The 25358-nt window shown below is 36.1% G+C and overlaps 1 protein-coding gene across 3 annotated transcripts in view; it reads left to right on the top strand.

Moving 5' to 3' along the window:
• LOC149486754 (monocarboxylate transporter 9-like) overlaps window positions 1-25358 on the top strand; it is a 46583-nt gene that overhangs the window by 7762 nt on the left and 13463 nt on the right. For 2 of the 3 annotated variants that reach the window (XR_016315989.1, XM_089698476.1), the window contains exons 2-3: window positions 21506-23167; window positions 23797-24030. Coding sequence is in view for 2 of the 3 variants with exons in the window: in XM_089698476.1 (XP_089554602.1) it covers window positions 21608-23167; window positions 23797-24030 (1794 nt within the window). In the remaining variant the exon portion in view is untranslated. Of the gene's footprint in view, window positions 1-11734; window positions 12036-21505; window positions 23168-23796; window positions 24031-25358 lie in introns of those variants that run through there. The other variant, XM_089698477.1, reaches the window with a different exon arrangement.

Below are 25358 nucleotides of genomic sequence, written 5' to 3'. Positions count from 1 at the left end.
ATTAGTTAAAGGATTATACCAGGTAACAAACAATAATACTATCTGAGGTATCTTGCTATGTTTAAACAGGCGATAAAAGAAACAAAATCTTCCAATGAAGACCAAATTTCGTGCGAACTCGCTGACCAATCAAGGGGTCCAATATCAATAGAGAACAGTGTCAATAAATTTTCGATCACAACTCTACCAAGCAGAAACGCATTGCAGTACCATACGTTATTCCGTTTGGATCTTTCAGCATCTTAACAGCTATAAAACAATATTTACTAAATGGATACAGAGAAAAACTGTCGGTTGGAAAACGTGGCCAACAATAGGGGTAGATTAAAATATAAAAGCTTTGATATTCCTCCAGGTATCTAGGTCAGCTATTTGTGACGAGCCTGTCCTGTCAGGCTCTGTTTGTTTAGCTCGATATAATTGATTGCGATTTTAGTTGGAAAAGTGCTTTTAATGGCGTTTCGGGGTAATCTCTTTTAACACTATATGAGATTTATTGAAGAGATTATTGAAGAGATGAATTTTAAAGTTTGTATCAAGCCTGGATTAAATTATTAAAGGCCATCGAACAAAATCGCTTGTTTATTTAAACATTATTACTGTTTTCTTTTAAAGAAAATACTGATCTTTTCTAGAGAATTCTATTTGATCGGCCGTGTTCTGATTAATTGAGAAAGGATTCTCGACTTTTTAATAAACTTTAAACTAATAGATGAATGTAAAACTAGAGCAACATTTATTTTTAAAACTTGTTATTTTCTGCTCGTGTAAGTTTTTTCAATAAATATAAATTAAAATAGATAGCTTGTAGCTATCTAAATATGTAATGCTACCGCGGTACGTAATATCCATGTAATATCATATGATATTCATGCACTTTAAACGAAGCAATTATTGTACACGTGGTTTTGCTCAACTTACTGCAGACGATTTTATAAACATCTCGGGAATTTCTATTACATTCTAGGAGAAGGTTTTAGTTGTTTACGTTTCACCAGCAAGGGTTGTCTACCACTAGTTTTTCGCCTACGGCTTCGTCCGCATTGTCTAAATCTTAACAAATTATATAACCACAAACCTTCTTGGAAACCACTCTCCATAAAAATGCATCAGAATCGTTTTCGTAGTTTAAAGATCCAAGCATACATAGGGATAGATAGACAGACAGCGGGAAGCGATTTTGTTTTATACTATGTAGTGATAAATAAACCAGGAAAACGACTTAAAGGAGGTATGCTAAGCTTTTCTCTACGGCTTCCCTCGCTTGCAATTTATCTTTTGTTTTATTATTATTAGTAGTAGTTTTATTTAATTACCAATGCGTTTTAATTTTCAATCAAGAAGAAAATAATGATAGTAACAGTTTATTTGTAATATATTTATAATGTATTGTCAGATTATACACCAAGTCTTGAAGAGGGCTCTATTTTATTTTTCAGTTATATACTTTTTAACTAATTATGAGAATGCAAAGAAGCCATTGCGGTTGTGGTGAAGCTAAAAGCATATCACATGACGGTATAAATATTCGTGAGTTTACATACCGCAATGTTTTTAATTAGATTTACTTTGGTTGAAAGTTTGTTAGCATGGCGTATTTCGTTAAAATACGAAATACCGCTATTTAAAGTTCCTGGCCGTCCTGACAAGATGATAAGCGATTAGTACAGTCAAGGTGGATACTAAATTACATATCTTACAAGTTATACTAGAACCATGCTTCTCGATCATTGGTGAATTGACTTTGTTTCTATGGTTTAAATTTTAAACATTCATTTGATGTGATTTTATTTTGAAAAAAAAACAGAATGGAAATATTTTCTTAAATAATATAAGTAAATCTAAAAGTCATGATTACATCAAAATATCGCTTTCGTGTGAAACATAATTATATTAAACATTTATCCACCTACCCTCACCTACTTTAGCTCGTGGAAAGATATTTTATTCTGTTGTTTCGTGTTGCAGCTTCATAACTTTATTGAGCCACCCTATAACAAACACAAACTCGAAAAGTTCACAAACATTTCTCGAATGCTTTTAAGAGTCCAAGAAACTTTCAGCAGAAATATTTTAACTATTAACTGGAGATGTCTTTTATCTTTTAAATCTTTTATGTCACTTAAAGATAGCTTATGTAACGCCTAGCACGTTCCACGGCCCACGATGACAATGCAAGTCTATGAGGGTACTTTTACTAAAGGTTAAGCACTATCATATACGGTTTGTTTCGAGAGCCCCTAACGATTATATTTAACTTCGATGTGCGATGGATGTTGGCGAGCAAGAGATTTAAAATATCTTTTGGATTTATTTAGCTGCTGCTTTTTGTGTTGCAGTTTGCTTGGGATATGGGAAGTTCCATATGTTTTGGATATATTTAATTATCTTCTTTTATTGGAGTTGGCTTGGGAGAAGATGTTCCATAATTTTGGGTATATTTAACTAGGTACCTCTTTCGCCTACGTCCTTCCTTGCGTACAGTTCGCGTTGTCTTCCAAAATTTGCTAATACATATTTTATTATAGGATGTTTTGCCATCCCCGACATTCATTGGAACATTTGGATCTGAAACAATGTTTATAGAAGCTGAATGAACAAATTAATTCAGTTAGCTCTGCAATAATTTATCTACATCAGAGATACAGCCTTGGATTTAGAAGTAGCTATCGTATAATTACAATTATTAACTGTTTCGATTCATTAAAATAAATGTCAGCTCAAGAAAATTGTATGGTCTGACTTAAGGAGGATTAGGTAAATTAGGTTACAATAATAGTAAATCTTAAGGTCATGCGATCGTAGATTTTTATTAAGTGAAGCCAAATTTATTGGCGTCATATTTACGAATTATTGATTTAGTGTTTTACCGTTAGTTCTTTGTCACTAACAACGCAAGAAGTTTTGTTCTTCAGGCGTTGACTCTTTTATATTTTACCAACTATGATACGTTTTAAAGATCATACAATATCGTCACTCTTTATGAAAGTACCTAGTAGTTTTAAATTTTATATTGATAACACTCGTGTTATTCAAGGTTAAGAATATGAATGTTAATTTGTACACTATTGTGTTCATTGAAAAGACATGAACCTGATAGACACGTTTTCATATATTACTATGACTTCTTTCAATTAGGGACGTTACGTCAGTGTTTGGTAAATGATTATATTATTCTTTTATTTTATTTTAATTTTATAAGATTTTTTTTTGAACGACTAGCTGTGCCCCGCAGTTTTAACCGTATTGCTCCGCTTCTTTTGGTCTTAACTTGGTCTTAGTCTATCTGACCGATAATTTTATTAGGACCCGTGGTTTCTGAGATAAGCGTTTTTTAGTGGGAGTCGAGCACGCTTCGGCATGAATTGGGCCAGCTCGCACCGGGGAAGGTACCACACCCCCACAGAAGATCGGCGTGAAATAGTGGCATGAAAATGCCACTGTGTTTCGTACGATGAGTGGGGGCACCGGAGGCCCGTATCCCTCTCCTACCTATCCTAATCCTATCCCTATAATTCCCGTGTTAATCCTTTACAATTCCCATTATCCTTTCCTCTCCTCTCTTAAAAATAAAAGACATGGCAGCGGATTTAAATTTTAGACTACCCCAGGAGGGTACTAACCTCACTAGTGTTAGAGAATCCCTCCCTGAGAATCAAAACTCAGGCTGCCCTACGTACTCTGGGGAGGGCAAAAGTCCGCTTAATAAAACATCTAAGCGCAAACGGCGCAAAAAGTCATCTAAACCACCTCCAGTGCTGTCAGTGGACTTCTGTAACGTGAGAGGCATACGCTCCAATCTCAACGCCGTACACCACCACCTTGAGACGGCAAAGCCAGACTTATTATTTCTGACGGAGACTCAAATTTCTCCTCCACCTGACACATCACACCTTCACTACCCAGGATACAAACTGGAGCACACTTTTATCCCTAAAGCTGGTGTATGTGTTTTTGTAAAGGAGGATATTTGCTATCGTCGCATCAATAACCTCGTCAATTCCAACCTGTCAACTCTCTGGCTTCGTATAGACTGCGATGACCATCCACGGGTCTATGCGTGCGTGTACAGGTCGCATAGTGGTGACGCTGAAATCGATCGGCTTATGGAGCACCTTCAAATCACAACCGACGCAGTACTCGAACAGATCCCCTCTGCTGAAATTATCGTCTTAGGCGATTTCAATGCCCACCATAGTCAATGGTTGGGGTCACGGCTTACTGACCATGCGGGGAGATCTGTTCACGACTTTGCTTTGGCTAATGGTCTAACACAACTGGTGGCTTCGATCACGAGGCTGCCTGATATCGCGGACCATTCCCCTTCCATGTTAGACCTCCTGCTCACCTCCCATCCAAATAACTATCGGGTCAATACTGATGCCCCTCTAGGCACATCAGACCATTGCCTGGTTCGCAGTGTTGTGCCAATCTTGCGCTCAAGGCGGCCCCGATCTGGAGGCTGCCGTCGCGTTTGGCACTACAGAGCGGCTGATTGGGATGGAATGCGGGAGTTCTTTTCATCCTACCCCTGGAAGCAAGTCTGTTATGCACACGATCCTAGTGCTTATGCTGACTCTGTCGCGGACGTGGTTCTGCAGGGAATGGAACTTTTCATACCGAGTTCTGTAGTACCCATCGGCGGCAAGTCTCAGCCCTGGTAAGGTCATCTTTGCAAAGAGGCATTTCGCCAGAAGCAAGATTGTTTCCGTAACTGGGCAGACGCATTATTAAAACAGGATCCGAATGCCAGTGCTCTTAAAAAACAATATAACTTTGCTTCCAGGCAGTACAAAAGGAAAATGAGCATAGCAAAGTCCGAGTTTATACGCGGTATAGGCAAAAAACTGACACGTTTCCCATCCGGTAGCCGAGCCTTCTGGTCGCTTGCTAAAGCCATCCAAGGAAACTTTTGTCAGCCGACGTTCCCACCCTTACGCCGTGAAGATGATACCTTAGCCCACTCGCCCAAAGAGAAAGCCGACCTATTGGGCGCTCTCTTTGCGTCCAATTCCACCTTGGACGACAGGGGAAAGGTACCGCCTACTATCCCGCGGTGCCAGTACTTTATGTCCGATGTACACTTTACTCAACGTGAAGTGCGTAAGGTACTTTTCTCACTTGACACCCATAAAGCGAGTGGCCCTGATGGTATCCCTGCAATTGTCTTGAGAACGTGTGCTCCAGAATTGGCTCCCGTTTTTGCACATTTGTTTCAGCATTCTTATGATGTTGGTGTTGCTCCAGCTTCGTGGAAAACCGCCGCCGTGCACCCGATCCCTAAGAAAGGCGATCAATCAGACCCCTCTAACTACAGGCCCATTGCTATCACCTCTTTGCTCTCAAAAGTCATGGAAAGCATAATCAACCGTCAGCTCTTAGGTTACCTGGAGGAGAACCAACTGATCAGTGATTATCAGTATGGCTTTCGCCATAGACGATCGGCTGGTGATCTCTTGATCTTTCTAACTCACCGCTGGGCTATGGCTGTTGAGAGTAAAGGGGAAGCATTAGCCGTTAGTCTTGATGTCGCAAAGGCCTTTGATCGGGTGTGGCACCGGGCTCTACTATCGAAGCTAACATCATATGGACTCCCCGAGAAGTTACGCACATGGATAGCCAGCTTTCTTGCAGCACGAAATATTCGGGTCTTGGTCGACGGATCGTGCTCGGAGCTTATGCCTGTAAACGCTGGCGTCCCCCAAGGCTGCGTTCTTTCACCCACACTATTTCTTCTGCATATCAATGACATGTTGCAAATTAGTAGCATTCATTGTTATGCAGATGATAGTACTGGAGACGCCTCTTACTCTGGCCATGCTAACCTCTCGCGGGAAAATGTCGATGAGTGCAGAAACACTTTGGTGTCCAAGATTGAAACTCTTCTGGAAGAAGTTTCAAAGTGGGGTCGTAAAAACCTCGTAGAGTTTAACCCCGCTAAGACACAACTATGTGCATTTACGGCCAAAAAAAAGCCATTTGAATCAGCTCCCCTCTTTATGAACACTCCCCTCAGCGTCAAGTCTAGCATCGCGATTCTTGGCGTCAATATTTCTGACGATGTTCAGTTTCGCGATCATTTGGAAGGCAAAGCTTCTCTAGCTTCAAAAAAACTGGGCGTCCTTTACAGAGCGAAGCAGTATTTCAGGCCTGACCATCTTTTATTACTATATAAATCTCAGATACGGCCACACATGGAATACTGCTCACATCTCTGGGCCGGCGCCCCGTTATACCAACTCCTTCCACTTGATCGCGTACAACGTAGAGCAGTTAGAATGATTGGCGACCCAAAACTTAGCGATCGGCTTGACCCTCTTGCCTTGCGAAGAGACATTGCTTCACTGTGTGTCTTTTATCGCTTATACCATGGGGAGTGTTCAGAGGAGTTATTCGAGCTCATACCTGCAGCGGAATTTCACCACCGCTCCGCCCGCCATAAAGCAAACTTCCATCCACACCATTTGGACCGCTGGCGAACGAGTACCGTACGCTTCTCGCGACACTTTTTACCCCGCACTACCACCTTGTGGAACAGTCTACCCCCTTCTGTATTCCCGCATGTGTATGACTTAAACACCTTTAAAAAGAGAGCCTACATCCATCTTCGACAGCCGGTAACAGCCTCTCAAAGGTAACTTTGTGAGTGCTCATGGGCGGTGGTGTCACCTCATCAGGTGATCCACCTGCTCAGTTACCTGCTCTCATATAAAAAAAAAAAAAAAGCACACAAAAAAAAAATTCACACGAAGTATAGATACGAATCATAACGTTATGTACACCATATTACACACATACTAGTATAATGTAATATAATGATGGTACAGCAAGGTATCAAATTGTATTTGAAACCTTTTTATACCTTCTATAAGAAAGTAAGGTAAAGTTAAACGAATAACCTATAGGTAGCTTAAGATTCGGTATTGATTTTACAAGTGCCAAACTATTTGAAGGTCGAAGGTTTGAGTTTTATTTATCTACTAGCTTTCCGCGCGTGGCTTTGCCCACTCTTTAGAAAAAATACTAAAACCTTCCACAAGAACTAACTACTCTTTCTGTAAAAAAACCCGTGGGGTGGTTTTAAAGATTCAAGCATACATAGGGGCAGACAGCGACAGCGACATTTTATACTATAATGATAAGAGTAGGTATTTAATTGAGATGATTCAGAATATCACAATGAAATAAGGTTTCATTATCCATGTTATCTCGGCTTACTGAATTAATTGTATTATGAGTGAACAATAATTATCCAATAAAAGAAAATGTGTGTAATCGATTAACATGTGGTTGTTTTTAAATATGTAGTTTTATATTCGTAATGCACTTTGATGAATTAAATTAAATAAGAATTAAGTATGACAAGGATGTAGATATATTAGTATAAACTATATAGTACTGGTAAGCATGATCAAATATTATGTTTTATATTTGTAAAGAAAATTGTTAAAGACATTTTATTCTTATAAAAAAACTTCGTAAAGATTTTAATAAAGTAGTCTCAAGCATTTTTCTAGATGCAGAACGTTAAGTCGTGTCTCTTTTAGGTCTTGAGTAGTGTGTTTTAAGCAATTTAAATTTTATGAACATGCACTTTGAACACAGTTGAGATTTTAACTATACGTATACATATATAACTACCTATGTATGGTACGAATGACAATATTTTAACGTGTTTTCAAAGTTAACAAATATTACTGAAATAATTTGGAAAATCCAAAAGTGCACGCCTCATAATTTTTTTTAATAAATATTTATTAATTATTATTTTTGTTTATTTAATTACAATTAAACCACATTGAATCAGACCCTGAAAAATGAAAGGGTTCTATTCCTGAGCATACTCAAGCGTAAGAGAAAAAAAAAGACTCGATTAGTAAAGTATTTCGGTCGCTATCGTGTTAACAAGAAAAAGGATCCGCACATACAGACACACGGACGTCCAAGACAGAACTTTTTTAAACTGTTTTTTAACTAGTTTAAATAACAAAAATGACATCAAAAATATCATGAACGTTAAAAATAGTGTTTTTTCTTAATATGTGTGTGTATGTATTATCTTACAAGTGCAATGTATGATACATAAAGACATTTTAAGTTTGAAAAATCAGATGTTTTGCGCGAAGTGACAGTAGTACCCACCTCAACGCTTCGCTTATGAGGCGTGCAATACATACTAAAACTAGGTATTATTTCATTGTTCATGTACTAATTTATATAAACATTACACTACAACTAATAAACGAAGTAGGTACTGGTTATCGTTTACTTTTATATTATACCTACGAATTAACTCCTTTTGGTTTTAATTACCAATTTTTAACAGATAAAAGTATGGAAATGGCGCATTGCAGCTCCCAGTGAAATATAAACTGAAAATCAGCAACCGTTGTAATAAATACTGCGGCTTCTGTGTCTAACGGCTTCTGTGTAGGTAATGCATCCTGCATCCGAGTGGGCTAAGAGCTGACGTGATTTTCATGTAACGTAATTTATATTAATGGATTTGGTAACAGTTGGTTTAGTATACTACACTTTACGATTTTTAGTTGTTGTTATAAAATCGCGAGAAATGGTTGGTGTAATGATTGTTTACCACAGTAAATGTAATCCTTGCTTTTCGGCTTACCTGACAGAAACTACACTACTACTAGGGCTGAAAATAATTGATATACCTAACATTTTAACATTAGAGAGTGTATTATTTATTGTAATTTTCTGCTTAAAATATGGAGAAATAAATAAAAATTGTTTGAAAGCTCTTGGTCAATAGCCATTATGTAAAAATTCACAATTTATAAGCTTATGTTTTGAAAGCGATTTGTTTGCTGGATTCCGGAAAAGAGCTTAGAAAATATTTTATTGTGCCAAATATTTTATATTAGAGTCAGAACGAACATTTATCATTTTAATAAACATTTTATATTAGTTTATAGAAGCATGTATTGCTTTGCTACATTTTGATGAGATTTTTGATGAAATGTAGCCTTTTCAGATCTAAAGACTATGGATTCTATATAAAAATAATTTCACTCAAACACTGCTTTACTGAAATTCCTGAGATAAGATTGTTCATGCAAATATAACACATAACACATATTTGAGCTTTATAGCAGATTTTCATGTAATTGCATTAAGATAGTAAATATTGGATTTGTAAACCTCTTTGAATCCTTAGAATTTTTTCTGTATTCAGTTTGAAGCCGGAACTTATATACCTACACATTATCATTTATCATGCATCATTGCATACCTGAAACAATTTTACGACTGTCAAATCTCACAGAGATTATTCATGCTTTCCTAGAACAATGTGCGATAATTTGCAGGATCACAGAAACAATTGATATATGATACACGTGTGATAATGATAATGAACTATTCCGGATTTCCACGTGCTCTAACTTAAGAGATAAACTGTATTTTATATTGCTTATTGTTCATTTAATCATGCAGACAATAGACACCATGTTTGGAGTTTGTGATCATGGTTCGTTCGATATATGAGTCGATGTTGTATAGTAAGATAAGTTTTAGTACTGAATATCATTTAGAAAGATTGCAATGGATTTAAAATGAATTCGATTTTAAACCTTAATTTCGACATGCATACAATACCATCAAGAATTACTTACTTACCATTTTTAAGTGATGGAATGTTTAAAAAAGTTCTAAATATTCTTTTGGTGGCCATAACAGTCCCTTTATTCACGTTGATCCTATTGTTATTAAATGTATACTTAAAACTCTCTCGACTCTGTCAAAGGTAATGTGAAATAGGAGCTTAACTTTATTAAGGTACGAGCTACCGTTGGGACTAAACAAACACAAAATGTAGATTACAATGATTAAGTTTGAACAAGTCTTTACCTCGATGTAATGGAACCAGTCTATATTATCATTGTGTTGTGGAACAAAAAGAAAAATCTAGTGGAACAAGCGACTATTAATTTGAACAAAAGTGGACATTGTTTCAGACCTTTGGTGCAGCAGACTGTGAATACAAAAGGTACAATGACTTGGCTATGAAAAAATGGATTAAAAGTTACGACTAGGGCCAGACGATCGATTTTTAGTAACTTGACTTAGGTTTGATCGAGGTTTATCGTTTATTGCTTTGTAAGCGAGGATAATAGACTATTGGACTATAGTTTGTAAACGGTTTCTTTTGTGATGGTTGGCTACATTGAGAAATATAGTAGGTACTGAGTGGAACTTAAGAAAAGGTGTAAGTTTGTATAGTATTCTGTAAATATGTTACCGTTTAATGTATATATTCGGTAAGCCTATAAAAACGAACTATTACAAAAAAAAAAAATAGTTGAAAAGCGTGTTTGAATAACACTAATCTGCCATCCGTCGAATACGTGTTCAATCATAGAGCGAATTTTAACGGATTACCCACGTAAAGGTTATTCAGGATTATTGACAGAAAAATACCGTTTCATAATTAATGATAACAATATGACGATGATTGCTGCGATTTTATCGATCTAGTGCTAGATAAAAAAATATCGCTACTACGCAACCGTATTGTACAGATTGCTGCGTTTATTACTTTGTTATCTATTTATATCTAACTAGCTTTTCGTCAGCGGCTTCGCCCGCGTAGTCAAAGAAAATCCCGCATAGACCATAGTTCCCGTTACCTTAGGTTTTTCGGGATAAAACCTATGTCCTTCCTCAGGTCTCAAGCTATCTCTGTACCAAATTTGAAGTAAAACCATGCAATACTTTTTGAGTTAAGCCCGGACATACAAACATACAAAAATTCTAAAAACTAAATTTTGTCTTCGATATCGACTTTGCTATGACTTTATTATAATATGTATAATTATACTTTACCCAACATCATTATTCACCCCTTTGTCTTTATTATAAAATCACGAGTTCAGTAAAAGTTCATTGTTCCACTAATAATGTATTTAATCAGACATCTCTCTCATTAAAATAAATATCGATAGTCTATTTTTATTCAGCTATCTTGTCCTAAATTTTCTTGTCGCTATTGTGCCCAAAATAAAGTTCGTTTTAAATTCTTATTGCATTATTTAAAGAGGTGAAGAGGCATAGGAACTAAGAAGTATAATATTTTTTATTTTGTTTTATGTAGATTTCTGATTACATTTTAGGGATTTTATGGAGATATTCTGTTGAAAAAGTGAAACTCAATAGAATTATGTGTAAATACAGCTCATGAATATGTATCGGTATAATGTTTTATTCATTTATTATTGAGAATGATTTATAAAAATCGGCATAGTAATAAATTTGCCAAAATCACTTGATCTTTCTCGAGTGTGCGCCGTTTTTTTTCATATAATTGGTATTTTATGTAAAATGTAAATTATGTAAACGACATAGTGCTAAATTAAATTAAAATAATCAATACATATTGACTTGTAATCCTAATTATGATTACATAATGAACTTTATCTCTGTTAGCGACATTTATCTTCAGAATATGTGTCGGTTTCAAAGTGTAGGCATCACTTTGATATATCTATAGTTAAAGATATTCGAGAAACGTCCATATGATTTGTTCTGATTGTTTAAATTAGTTTTCTTTAAAACGCGGCGATGCATAAACCCAAAACTGCGTTCTAGTTGAGACGGTAAACTCTTTATTCCGGGCCGCTCAATTCGCGCGACTATTTGAATTGTCGTTTTGCCATTCATGCGATAATAAGTAATTTAGTGCTGTATTGACCGAGGACGACTCAATAGATAATCTTTTATCTGGCTATTAAATAATGAGCCGTCGAGTCGTGTGTACCGGCCGTTCAGTGGTCTTCTGACCGTGTGCGCTATCACTTCTTCCTCCCATTATTTTGACAAACCTGAATAGTTTCCTCAAGTGATACATTGCTCTATGTACTCAAGGGATTCCGCGCGTGTGGTGATCAGTGGTCAGTGTTACGGCTTGTGTTTTTAATATTCAGTGTGTATTATTAGTACAATGCGGTGATATTAGTTGAATTCGTTTTTGGCAAGCGGGCGTTCGACAGCGAGCCAAAATGACTATGCAGATGGAGGTAAATATTGTTTACAAAATTCGTTTACAGCTGACGTGAAGTAAACATGTAATTTTAATAGTTCGACGAATGTTGTTGGTTTACTGTGTAGTTGATTAAACAGTAATTGTTCGAGACAAGCGAGTTCAAATGGCAAGGAATCTGTTAGTTGAACAAACAACGTCTCTTCATTTTGTAGACGTTTGAGAGCGGTTTTGAGAACTTCTGAATTTCTGGAATTTGTGTTGGATGATACTTTATATTAACGATGTTTGTGACAAAACAAATGGATAATTAGATTAATGTGTTGTTTATTTATATTTACTTCACACATATTTGCTAATGACCGGTGTTAATGCTCATTCTTTCGCTTAATTTGTTTATTTTGGGTAAAATTATTAGACTACTTCAACTCTTACATTTTAAATCGAACTCAAATTATGAAAAAAAACGTAAAATATTAATCAACTTTTTTCATATGAAGTATATAAATGAAAAATCTCTTAGTAACCAAGTTTTTCTCTAATCTACAATTCTAAATCTCGAAATCTGGGTATTTGATCTTATGAAAATATGCCTCGTGTAATCTATCAAGAATGAAGAATGATGAAGATAGACAATGTAGAGCATGTTAAATAAATGATATAATTTTATGAAACAACAAATCATCGCAAATTAATGCTATATTGCCTTCTAATGCAACTGATAGTGACAATGTTATTAATTGCGTGATAAAATACGATCTTTATTAATAGAAATTGTATTGCAACAGGGAAAATATGAACGAAATTGAAACTTAGCAGAAAAACTTGATAGTGTTATTTACACTAAAAGATTATAGACGACTGGTTCTACTTTAAGACTTTTATAAGTATACTGTATAGGTACTAGCTGCTCCTTTATGGTATTTATTTTATGATTTATTGTGTGCCATCTGAAACTTAAGATGTTTACATAGTTTTCCTAGCATAGGTACAACAATAAAAAGTTGGATAAAATACGATTAACACCAATACTGAATAACTTAGGGTTAAATATAATTTAAGGTTAGTTTTGGCTTTCATTTTGAATTGCACTTACGACTATATTAACAACAATATGCTTATTTCAAAACTGTCCCTAAAAAGACGAAACATCCCACACCAATATCAGTTATTTTAACACTAAGATCATATAAAGAGTGGACATTTTAAATTATTTAAGGCCGGTCATACCAGACATGCGTCTGATAAGTGATAACACTATCATACTGTGACCTACGCTTTTCTTCTAGTTAATTGTAGCATAATGATTACGGGTTGATGTCGTTAACCAGCAGATAAGCTTGACTTAATGGACTTCCGAAATGTTTTGTTTAAGCTTTTTAAAATGGGAGTATTGACTTGCCACATGTGATTGCATTGTTGAGAAATAGTTTTTGAAATGATCTGGTGTAACCGTGTAACGTAAGCAGAGCTCTCCAATGTTATATTATTGTATATTTTTTTATTTATATTCTACTCTAGGTACATAAATTACTAAGGGTTTACAGCGAAGTATACCTTATTTGTGATTTGTACTAGCCAGTTTTGATGTTCTTAAAATTAATTGCAATGTTAGGAAACGAAAACTGAAATTAACTTGTCGAATAATACTGGAGTGGCAACGGACTGATGAGTTAAGTTTTGTTTTGAGTTTTGATGGTGTAATGAATGGGCTTAGTTTTAAAATTATTTAATTTTGTTTTATTTTAATTATAGAGTTTACGACCCCATACTTGCTAACTAACTACATACATAAGTCCCGTTTATAACATTAAACAAAATGCGCAATATTAAACTCTTTATTTTATTTGTAGTTGCGTGAAGTTTAAATGAAAATACAACATTACCTGAACAAATAGCTGCTATTATCCTGAAATTGCATTTAGCGTCTAGACACAACGTGATTCACACGTACTTTACAATTTCTTGAGCAAAAAAATAAATAAAAACGTAACGAATTTTAAACCTCTGTAGTTACTCTAAAGGTTGATTTAAAACGAATGTAGGTACATATTTATTATTTACACATAGCTATGATTAATCTGCGTGTCTTTATATATGAGAGCAAATCCCAAATCAATGTATTTCCCTGGTACATCCAATAGCTCTTAATCCGAGACAGATTTGACACTCGCGTGAACGTTGAACCTCCCGAAATCTTAACCTTCTTACGTCACAAGTTGGCATTACGCCAACGAGCTGAAAGCCTTTTTCCGGAACGTAAACTTTATGCCACCGTAGCTTAATTTCACAGAAACCGGAGCACATTTATCTCGGAATTTGTAGAACATTTTTCAGCACATCTGACTTGTAGAAAGAGAATTTTCAATGGAGTTGGCGCTGCGAAGTTTTTCCACTGTTTTGCGGCAACACGCCATCAAGGTCGTGTAAAAGTAATTACAATATAGATCCGACTTGGGGAAAAATCCGATAATGCCTTCCATTGTCATAATCTGTTTGTATTTGAATTTAACAATTTTATATTTATAAAGAGTATTTTTTTGCTTTTACCGATCGAGATTGTTTGCTAGTTTCAAATGTCCTATTGTAAGTGTTTTAGATAATAACAAAGTATTTCAATTTTCAATAGAATTTGTAGATAGTATTCGGTCAATAAGCCGATCTAGATTAACTTCGCTGAAACTTTATCGATACAATTCCAAGAATTTGTTCGTATTTAGGTGTGAAAATTCAAGTCCCCTTTGTAAAGCTGGTCTACGATATTTGACAAATTTTTTAGAACAATAGGAATATTCCTACTAAAAACTTGTTCTTTGATTTATTTCTAAAATACAGTGAATCCCTCTAAATAATAATATTTTTCAGGACTTTCATATTATATGAACACTGGATAAATATGCCTTAGTTCTCAGTTACAAACAACATAAATTACAAAACATATCCTCATAACTGCCGCGTTTTATTTAATACCAACATTTTTATCCTGTTAGTGTTCAGTGATTCGTTTAACTGTTAACAGTTTGATTGCTTGAATGGTGTGGTAAGTGGGTAATGGTCGTTGAGACAATAGCCGTGTCACGCGACGTGGAGGGATAACACCACCCACGTTGATATGGGATAAAGAGTATCTATACTAATATTATAAAGCTGAAGAGTTTGTTTGTTTGTTTGAACGCGCTAATCTAAAAAAATAAATAATAAAAATCGTTTATTTCGAAACAATACATAAATACAAAACAAATTAGACACGACGATCGCCTCAACTAGGAACATACCTGTGCTAGAGACGATCGACGCCTTCCTCTCCAGACTTAGCCAGTATTGTTTAGTTAACTTATATACTAGTAGACTTTACATATTTTATAAAGTAAGTACAGAATAATTAGAAACAAATTGATTTTTTAAATAAGGTTAATAATAACATTTCGGGCATGCAGTTTGTGTGGGTGTGTCTGTGTGTGCGTGTGTGTAAGTGTGTGTGTGTGTGTGTGTAAGTGTGGGTGTGTGTGAGTGTGCGTGTGTGTATGTTCGGTTGTTTGAGAGATTGTGTGAGTATGCGGTTCTTTATATATATTTTATGTGTGATTGGGATTAAACTTTCATAAAATCTTCAGTTTCGCTGTAAGACAAGGTAAGTAACAAATTGGTAATTTTAATTTTCAAATCTGATAAGGTCAAATTACGAACGTTTAATATTTTATTAATTTTGTTATACAGAAGTGGGCCCAAAAAATCATGAAAACGTTTTGCAGCTGCGGTGCGGACAAGCGGTAGGTTGAAAACTCTATCCTTGCGCATTTTTTTCAACTTTTATGTTATGCCAGTTTGTCTGCTTGTGAAAAGCAAGAACACAGTTAAGTATGAAGAGCTTTCTAATTGATAGTAATTTACATTCATTGTAAAGGGTTGTAGTGGGATAATATATGGGCTTAGCCATCATTACTTTTAATACCGCTCTTTGTGCTCTTTCTACTTTCAACATTTGTGTTCTAGCCGCTCCACCCCACGATTGAATACAATAACATAATATCGATTGGCATATTGCATAATAAACCTTTTTAACTACATCTTGGTCAGCTATTGAGCGAAGCTTTTTAAATATAACCATAAGTTTGCGAGTACGAGACGACAATAATTTAATGTGATGTTTCCAGTTAAGTTGATTGTCCAGGTGTACACCTAGATATTTAACGGTGGCAGCGCTTGCTATTTGTCTGCAATCACAAGTTTCAGTATCGGGAGTTTGACATGTATGTGCTGTTATGGTGAAGTTCTTTGGCTGGCTAATCTACGGAACTACTGGTCCGATTTGTAAAATTCTTTCGGTGTTAGATAGCCCATGTATCGAGGAAGGCTATAGGCTATATATCATCACGCTAAGATCGATAGGAGCGGAGCAATGCGGGTGAAACCGCGGAGCACAGCTAGTGTATAAATTGTAGTAAAATGGGAGGAAAATTGTATTGGAGATGACGTTTTGGTGATGATGAAGAGGACTTTCTTTGTGCAGCTAGGTGTTTTGTTTACTATGAGCGATTAAAATGGGAGTAAAATTGGATTAGAGAGAACTTCTTAGGGCACTAAAACGTGAAGAGATTTTCTTTGAGCAATTATGTGGAATGTATTTTGATTGGCATTGTGTGTGTATATTTCTGTGTAGAAGTATTTTATATTGTAGGTAACCTACATCGTAGCACTGCAAAGTATCTTCACAAGTAGAACTAAACTACGGTTTCATGTAGAGTAAATGTAAAGATTAAGTTAATCTTGTATCACATTGTGTAACCTTATATCTTTGGTAACTAATATTCCTGCCAAATTTTGCCCATTCCTAGGTACGTACTAGTCAAATACACCGGGGACATACATGCTAATTGCAAGCAAACACAATATGTATTATGTACACTCCCTCACAAGTACATTCTATCACTCTTCGATACATGTCTTAAAGCAGTAGGTGGGGAAAAGATAATGTAATCCATCGTCCGGTGCGGTGAGGCGACTTGAGACGTGTTCCGCTCATGCCACCAACGGGAGGGAAGAGCAGGCAAACCACCTTTCCTGTTCTTGGCTTGCGCCTGGCCTGGAGATGGGCTGCCGCCGACGGGGTCGCGGAAGAATTCTAACAAATACCCGCGGCCCCATCATTAAAGCGGCTCGACGGAACACAGTGGGGTTTTAGTCGGTAAGAATCCGACATAACCCACGGCTCCTTCCCCGGGGGCCGTGGGTATCTTTGGAAGATTTCCCCACTATAAAAAAAAGGTGGGGAAAAGATGGCGATATACGAGCTATATAGCTCTATCATTTTTCCACACTGGAATGAATACTGTTTACAGACATGATAATCCCCATGGACCAATAGGACGGAAACTCGACCGGAACAATAAATACTTTAGTACATCCTGTATCAATAATTAAACAATACAACTGCAGAGATGTTATTAATTCAGTACTCATTGTTATTTCAGCTATGGACACAATGTTTTCAATGCTACAATAGCGTAACGTTGAAATGAATTGATATAAATCTAATATAACAACGAATGTATAGAATTCCAGTAATTTTACTGTAACAAGTATTAATGCAGCTTTTAGAGATGATAATATTTAAATCGAAAATATCAATTGAATACATCAAAATGTCTTTAAATATGCAGTATTTTTATCACTGAATAAGTCGGTGTCCTTTTTACGGATTATGAAATGACTAACCATTATCCTGATAGTGATTGGAAATAATTATCGGAGTTACGCGAGATAAGAAACGCTGGCATTGTATAAAATGATTTTATCAGATTTATATCAGTAAAACCACTCAGTAAAAAAAACCATTACGATCATTTATCGTGCCTTGTATTGGTTTGTTTAGAAATCTTTAGTAATAATTCAACAAGAGTAGAAATTATAGGAACAAGTTTATTTTTTTACAATTATTTAAAACGAATATGTAATTATAGACATTTTTTTAACGTGCTTTTATTGTTAGTGTCCGGTACGAATAATCGAAATAAAACCCTCGTTAAAATTAATAAATTATTCCTACACATTTATTTATGGAGCCATTATTTCTGTCTTGTGATCCGAGATATCTTCATTTCGTGTTCTCATTATTTTCGATATTTGCTTGCAGTTTTAAATAAATCTGTTCTAGAAAATTCTACACTCAAATCCATCTACCAGAGTTACATATGCATGCATTTTTCTAGGAAAAAGTTTATCAACCTTACGTAGCATCTGTTCTCACGTCTGTCGGTAGGTGTTTGTTGGCAAACACACGAATTATTTATAGCATTTGACGTAAAGTGTATGACACGCTGGATGTAAGCCAGGAGCACGTCAGACTTGTCTTCTCCAGTTTAAGGAATTGGATAATTCTCCTCCGAAATGCGAAGGCTGAATTCTGCTCATCACGTGTTGAATAATCTTGAAATGATCCAATATTTGATATGCTTCCGACAACAAATTAATATCGGAGATTTGACTACATATTTGCATAATATTCATGTGTACTTTTTTGCTTTTAGGAATAGTTTTAGTTAAGTTAGATATTCAATAATGGCGCAGTCGTTAGTGAGGTAGACTATTGCGCAGAGGTGAGAGGATATGGATCGATCCCTATTGGGAAAATATATGGAATAAAAATAATGTTTTTCTATTGTCTGGGTCTCTAGACAATAATGTGTTCCTACATTGTACATAATGTTTACTATCTATATACCTTCACTTTGTTAAATATCTATTACATATATTTTTAAACGGAATTTGTTAAAATAAATTCATCGACTTTCAAACAAACATCAATTAATAATTAATGATTCGGACTCAATGACTTTCCAATCATCAAAGGTTAATTTTTTCGTTTGAAAAAATTGCAACTTTGCGCTTTCCCATTTAGGTCGTATGCTCTCGACATCTAGAAATGTTAATCAGTGGCTGCTAATGAAATCCATGACCTGTAAAGTTTCTGTATCGATTATGTTTACGGTAGAAAAATTTCAGCAGTTTTTGGGTAATATTTTGTTCTCAGAATGTTGTTTACGTAAATATTACGTCGCATTTCTTATAAGTAGGTAATCTTGTTAGAGCTTAATGGATATATTTCGACGATAATGTTGTAATATGTATTAGTAAATTTATATTTTTATTAAGTAGCTAATGCTATGAATATTAATACATTTTATTATAAGCCCGCTTGCTTCGCTTATAAACAATGCTTATGCTTATGCTTAAGAGGTAATACTGTTAATGTATGCGTACATGTAACTTTCTTTATGTGTTGTTTTCACGCCAGCAGTGTTCAAAGGAAGTTAATTAACTTAAAATAAATGGATCCTTTTGAAAGTACATTTAACCCATTGAGCCCCGAACGGCCCGATCGGTCCACGGACCACGACGCAATAGATTTTCTATTGTGTCTGTGATTCCGGGGCCTGAGTTATTAATAGTGATTCTTGTTGTTAAAAACACGGACGTGAAATTATTATTATAAATACATTTATAAATACGATATCAGATTATGTACCATTGATGTAGCATATTGTTAACGGCATCATATTAAGATGTTTTAATGAAAAAAAATTAAAATGGCACAATTTCTTGTGCATTCTACAAAATTTTAGCGACACTTCAAAGCATTAGCGGAAATAATTAATTCAATTCTCGCGTCAAGATTCTTCCAGCGTTTTAGCGCCCTTGCGTCGAAGGTCGATTGAGATTACGCGAACTTGGCGTGAGTCAAATAAAGCAAGTTTGGAGATAAATCACGAATTTCGTGGTTTAGTTACTGATTTTGTGAACAATGGTAGTTTTGATTTAGCTTGGAACTTGGTTAACAAATAAAATAGTTTTGAAATTAGGTTAATTATTTAATTTTAAATGTTCCTATGATCCTATTTTTAAGGCAACTCTATTGGTAGATAATCAATTAATGCTTTATTGATAAAAGAATACGAATAATTTATTAATTTCATCGATTTAATTATTTTGGTTATTATCACTTATTAGTCACGGACCCTTACAATGAAATCTCGTAACAAAAGAGTCTACATTTCAGGTAGGTATTTTGTTTGATAAAATACCAGGTGAAAGGTAAGACGTTAGACGAATTTAGACAGGAGCTTCTACTCTTGAAACTGAACAACTTTTGTTCTACAACTTTGCTGAATTCGTAAAAAAAAATTGGACTTTGTAAGGAAACTTCGCTAATCAGCTGACCGATTTCCATATACAAAGTCCAATTTTTTTTCTACGAATTCAGCAAAGTTGTAGAACAAAAGTTGTTCAGTTTCATGAGAAGAATCTCCTGTCAAAATGCGTCTGACGTCTTACCAGTCACCCTGTATAATTTTCATCCGGAAATTAAATGTCGAGACAAGGTCCTCCATCTCACTTTGGATTCTAACAAACGCCTAGATCGACGTTTATGAACCTTATTTGTTATTCGTTTCCGCCTGAATAACAGCAAGTTATAAAACTGAACAAAAATCACAACGAAAATACTATTATGAAAATTCATGAGGCCCAGAAGTCGCTAGGTTATCTAGTTGTAATACAATGTCAATTGTATTCAATTTGCTACTATCTTCTCTTGGATCTTTTTAAAATACGATTATTAACTTTCTTAAAATACGATTTATTGTACCTTTATATCGATTGAAAAATAACATTATTCTTGTATATAACATCGCTATGCGACACATTTTCATACGCAATGAAAAGCCATTTACGTTACGTAATCAAAACACGTGTTTTGCTATTATGAGAAATGTCACATTGTTTTTATGTCTCTTTCAAAGAGTTAATTTAGTCTGAACATTATCAGAATAGAAATGATATTTACGCATTCATTTCAGATAAACTGAAACATTTTCATATCCAAATTTTGGGATTAATAGTTTTATTGCAGTTTTATCATTATGAAGGTGATTACGCACATTTCCGTATCTATGGTTATCATTTAACTTTACTCATTAGTGGTCACTGAGTTTTATGTCACCTCATTTAACAGAGATTTCCCATGAGAATGAAAACGTGACCCCGTATATTATGTTTGGAGGTCGGCCAGTAATTACAGCTTTTTATTTTCCTTGCTGCTCGTTATTTTTCTCGTGTATACTGAAATATTTTTGCGTTCTCTCTACGTGTGATTGTTTTTATGTAATGTGCTGAATATTTCATGTGTTCTTTATGTTACACTTGTATAATGTATATGTAATCCAAATACAAATAGTAATCAAAAGATATGTGTGGTCAGAGTCGAGGCAGAGCTATAAGTACTTATTACGTATCTACTTGTTTAATAATGCTGCTGAATGTTGTGGTTTAGTAATTACTTTAGCTAATTGCATTGCCATGAAATCCATACCTCTCGGTTCATTTAATAACAATGTAATATCGTAATGGAAATTTGAAAGCATAGGGTACATACGAGATTTTATTTCTGTTTTAATTCATAAAGCTTAAATCATTATGTCAGGTGTTTTAATAATGTATTTTTTGTTGCAGCATGAGGTCACGACGGCGCTGCGGTATACGCATGGAAGCCCGGCGAACTGCTGACCACGCGCTGCACACGTTGCGCGCGCAGTTTCGCCGAGCGTTGCCGGAATGGACCGCGCGCGCCTCTCGCCGTCGCCGGATCGCGCGAATAATAGGCCGCTCCAAGGAGGACCCGGCGGAACCGTCGACACGCCCGTCCCGCCCGCGGAGGCCTTAAACGACCCAGAGACTTCGCGGCCCGCGCCGCGTGCGCTGCCTTGTATCCCCGAGAGCGAGCCCTTGCTCCGCGACCCGCTCAGTGTCAGTGAAGTGCCGCGGAAAAACGGACGGTTGCTCCACGTTCAGTTCGACGCTCAGTCCCCGCCCGCGGCGGTCTCGGTGTCCAGCTCCAGCTCGAGCTCGGACGATGAAGACGTCTCCATCGCAGAGGCCCGGCCCCCCGACGGCGGCTGGGGGTGGGTCGTCGTGTTCGCCTCTTTCATGGTCAATCTCATCGCGGACGGCATCACGTTCAGTTTCGGTGTGTTCTTTCCACATTTTCTGGAGTACTTTGGCGAGGGCAAGGGAAAAACCGCCTGGATCGCTGGCATCTTTATGGCGATGCCGCTGCTGTCCGGCCCCATTGCAAGTTTTCTGACCGATAGATATGGTTGTCGGCGTATGACCATTTTCGGTTCGATACTGGCATCGATAGGATTTGTAATCTCAGCTTTTGTGGACAATATGGAAACATTGTTCTTGACGTTCGGTATTATGGCCGGTTTCGGATTGAGTTTATGTTACGTAGCAGCAGTAGTGATAGTAGCATACTATTTTGAGAAAAAGCGATCGTTAGCGACTGGAATTTCTGTTTGTGGTAGTGGTATTGGTACATTTATATTTGCACCATTAACCTACATTTTACTCGACGAATACGGATGGCGTGGTACTACGCTTATTCTAGCAGGATTTTTCCTAAACATGGCAGTGTGTGGTTTGCTATTCAGAGATCTGCCATGGACGGCCACTATGAATGAAGAAAGGGCGAAAGAACGAAAGAGGAGACGTGAACGAAAACGAAATAAACGCTTTGGTTCTTCCGTTGATAGTTTCTCTGATAGCAAAAGTAGTGCTGCAGGATCTAGTAAAGTAGGAGAAAATGAAGACATTGAAGCCGTGACGACATCGATAGTACCGCAATTCAGTTCACTTGTGGACTTACCGACCTTCATGACTGGAGATGAAGGTGTATCTTTAGAAATATTTGAAATGATGTCTAACAAGGGACGAGCGTATGCAATTCTGGCTCAAAATAACTATCCGGGAGTGATGCTGCCATCAAGGAGTTTTAGTGACAGCGGCCGTTTGCACGAGCAGTCACCTCCAAAGGCGTTGATGTCTCCTGGCTGTTTGTCTCCGGGACCAACGTCGCCTACTACCGCATCAAATGCAACAACAACAAATACCTCAAGAGCGCCTCTGCACGATAAAGCAGCTTTATCCCTGTGGCTTAGAAGACAAGGAGCTGGCTCCACTAAAAAGCCACCAGCATTTTTCAAGGATTTAAGAATACATAGACATTCTTTGACGTATAGGGGTGCTATGCTCAATATTAATCGTTATAGATTAAGAGCTTCGTCCTGTCCTAATATATTCCGGAACTCCATGACTACCATTGCTAAAGAAAAGGTGAGATATAATACTGTTATTTTATTCATTGCGCTTATCTGGCGTACGAGTTGTTTAATTTATTTTACTTATTTATGTTTACACTATTTTAACTAAATAAAGAGCAAACGTCAAATATTTTCATGTTTGTAATTCATCTTAAAAACTACTGAACCGATTTTGGGTTGGAACCGACATATCAATGGCCATATTTTTTTAGTATTTCTCTCGGCCAGAAGAACAATAAAAATTTTAGATCCTGTATTACCAATATATTGTTATAAAAATATTGTAACAAAAAATGTCGCACCCTCTGGTAAACAGGCCTTCACGTATACTCAATGCCATTAGATAATTGCGAAATAGCAAAAAGAGCAAACACAATGATGGATGATGCATAACACTCACAAGGAATTAAATTCACATTTTCAACCAACTTCAAAAAAAGAAGGAGGTTTGCAACTGACTTATTGGGTTTGTTTTGTTACCTTTCTACTGGAAGAACCGATCTTGATCAATCTTTTTTCCATTTTTTTGTTCGGTTGCTGCCAAAGATTGTCTTGAGCTTAAATTGATTCTTGTTTATACTCTTCTATTAGAAATTACTTCAAATTTTATAAATCGTTAATTTTTATTTCAACTAATTCCAGTTACAATGGTACGCCGGTCTCTGGGACTTCTGGGACCTTGTCGTGGACGTGTTGGACTTCTCTCACTTCCGGAACCCTGCGTTTTTGGTCTTCGCGATCTCAAACTTTTTGCTATACATGTGGTATGATGTGCCGTATGTGTACATTGCTGATAACGGACTCAGTATGGGCTTCAATGAGTCGCAGTCGTCCATGCTGATATCTATTATTGGAATATTGAATATGTTTGGTGAGGTGAGTGCTTATAAGTTGCATTTTTTTAGTTTCTATGTACTTTTTTGGTTAGAATATTCGGAAAACGTGCGTTAGGGGTTCCTTTGTGTATGCTATGTTTAAAAAAAAGATGTGTGGCACTCGGGGACTGCCGCGGTAAAGCTATTATTGCATGCTATGCCTTCAAGCCACACCTCCGTGCCCGTCGGAGTGGGGAGCGTGAGGTTTTTTCGTTACGGAATTTCTCGATTCGGTCCCCGCGCTCAAGGCCCGCGATAGAAGCTATGCAATAGCTTAATTATTGATATCTGTTAACGGATTCGTATATATCGTTAATTGATTCGTATGTCGAGACTAATGTTAAAGTTCATGTAATACTTTTAATATTTTGAACCACGTTTACTTGAAATATCTGAACCGAAATATTTAAAACGCATATTGTCATTTAGTTCTATACTTCAGTATACACACTGCTATTACGTGCAATTACACTCTCGGCTTAACGTAGATATAATGGAGGCTAATAGAACAATCTATCATTCCTTAGCCCATATAACATAACCTACACGTAGTTGACAAATACATTCAATACTTTAGTGTTGGATTGTTATCAAGTATGTTTTAGGTACGTTATCGCACGCACTATCCTTGTTCTTGATTTTTATAATCAAATACAATTACATTGAAGTAGTTTCTGTTATCAACATGTGAGTAGTAGCAACAAGATAGTATAAGATTTATAATATACATCAACATTTAGGTTGCCGTTGATAGACTGAAATGATTTAAAACGTTTGTAATAATAATTAAAACCAACGATGAAAATTATTAATAAATTAGGTACCACTAAATTACCCATACTCCAAAAATGTTCTAAAGATTTAAAATTATACTTGCGGTCCGCCCCGGCTTCGCCCGTGGTACCTACATGTTTAAACTATCCTATCTCTCAAGTTGGATCGAACTGCACATGGTGTGCGAATTTTATTATAATCGGTTAAGTGGTTTAGGAGTCCATTGAGGACAAACATTGTGACACGAGATTTATATAAATTAAGATTATGTAAACATAACTTTATGTATCACAGAAGAAACGTAAACATCAATGTTAACGCAATGTGAATGGACTTTCAAAATATTGAATACAAAAATTATGAACAAGAGGTTTTTAAATGTTCACATTGTAATTCTCGATCAGAACGTCTTTGTTTTAACACTATTATGCTAATTGCAAAGCGTCTTTCAAAATAATTTGAAATTATACTAGCCCAGATATAATGACGAAACATTTTTAATTCAATGGCATATTAAGCCTACATTTTCCAACGAGAGAGTATAAATTTTAGGAA

The sequence above is a fragment of the Colias philodice genome, chromosome 8, assembly GCF_061535455.1.
Source record: "Colias philodice isolate Cphi_HAF_F1 chromosome 8, ilColPhil1 Martin Lab GWU primary, whole genome shotgun sequence".
NCBI lineage: Eukaryota > Metazoa > Arthropoda > Insecta > Lepidoptera > Pieridae > Colias > Colias philodice.
This window is presented reverse-complemented; position numbering and strand designations above follow the sequence as displayed.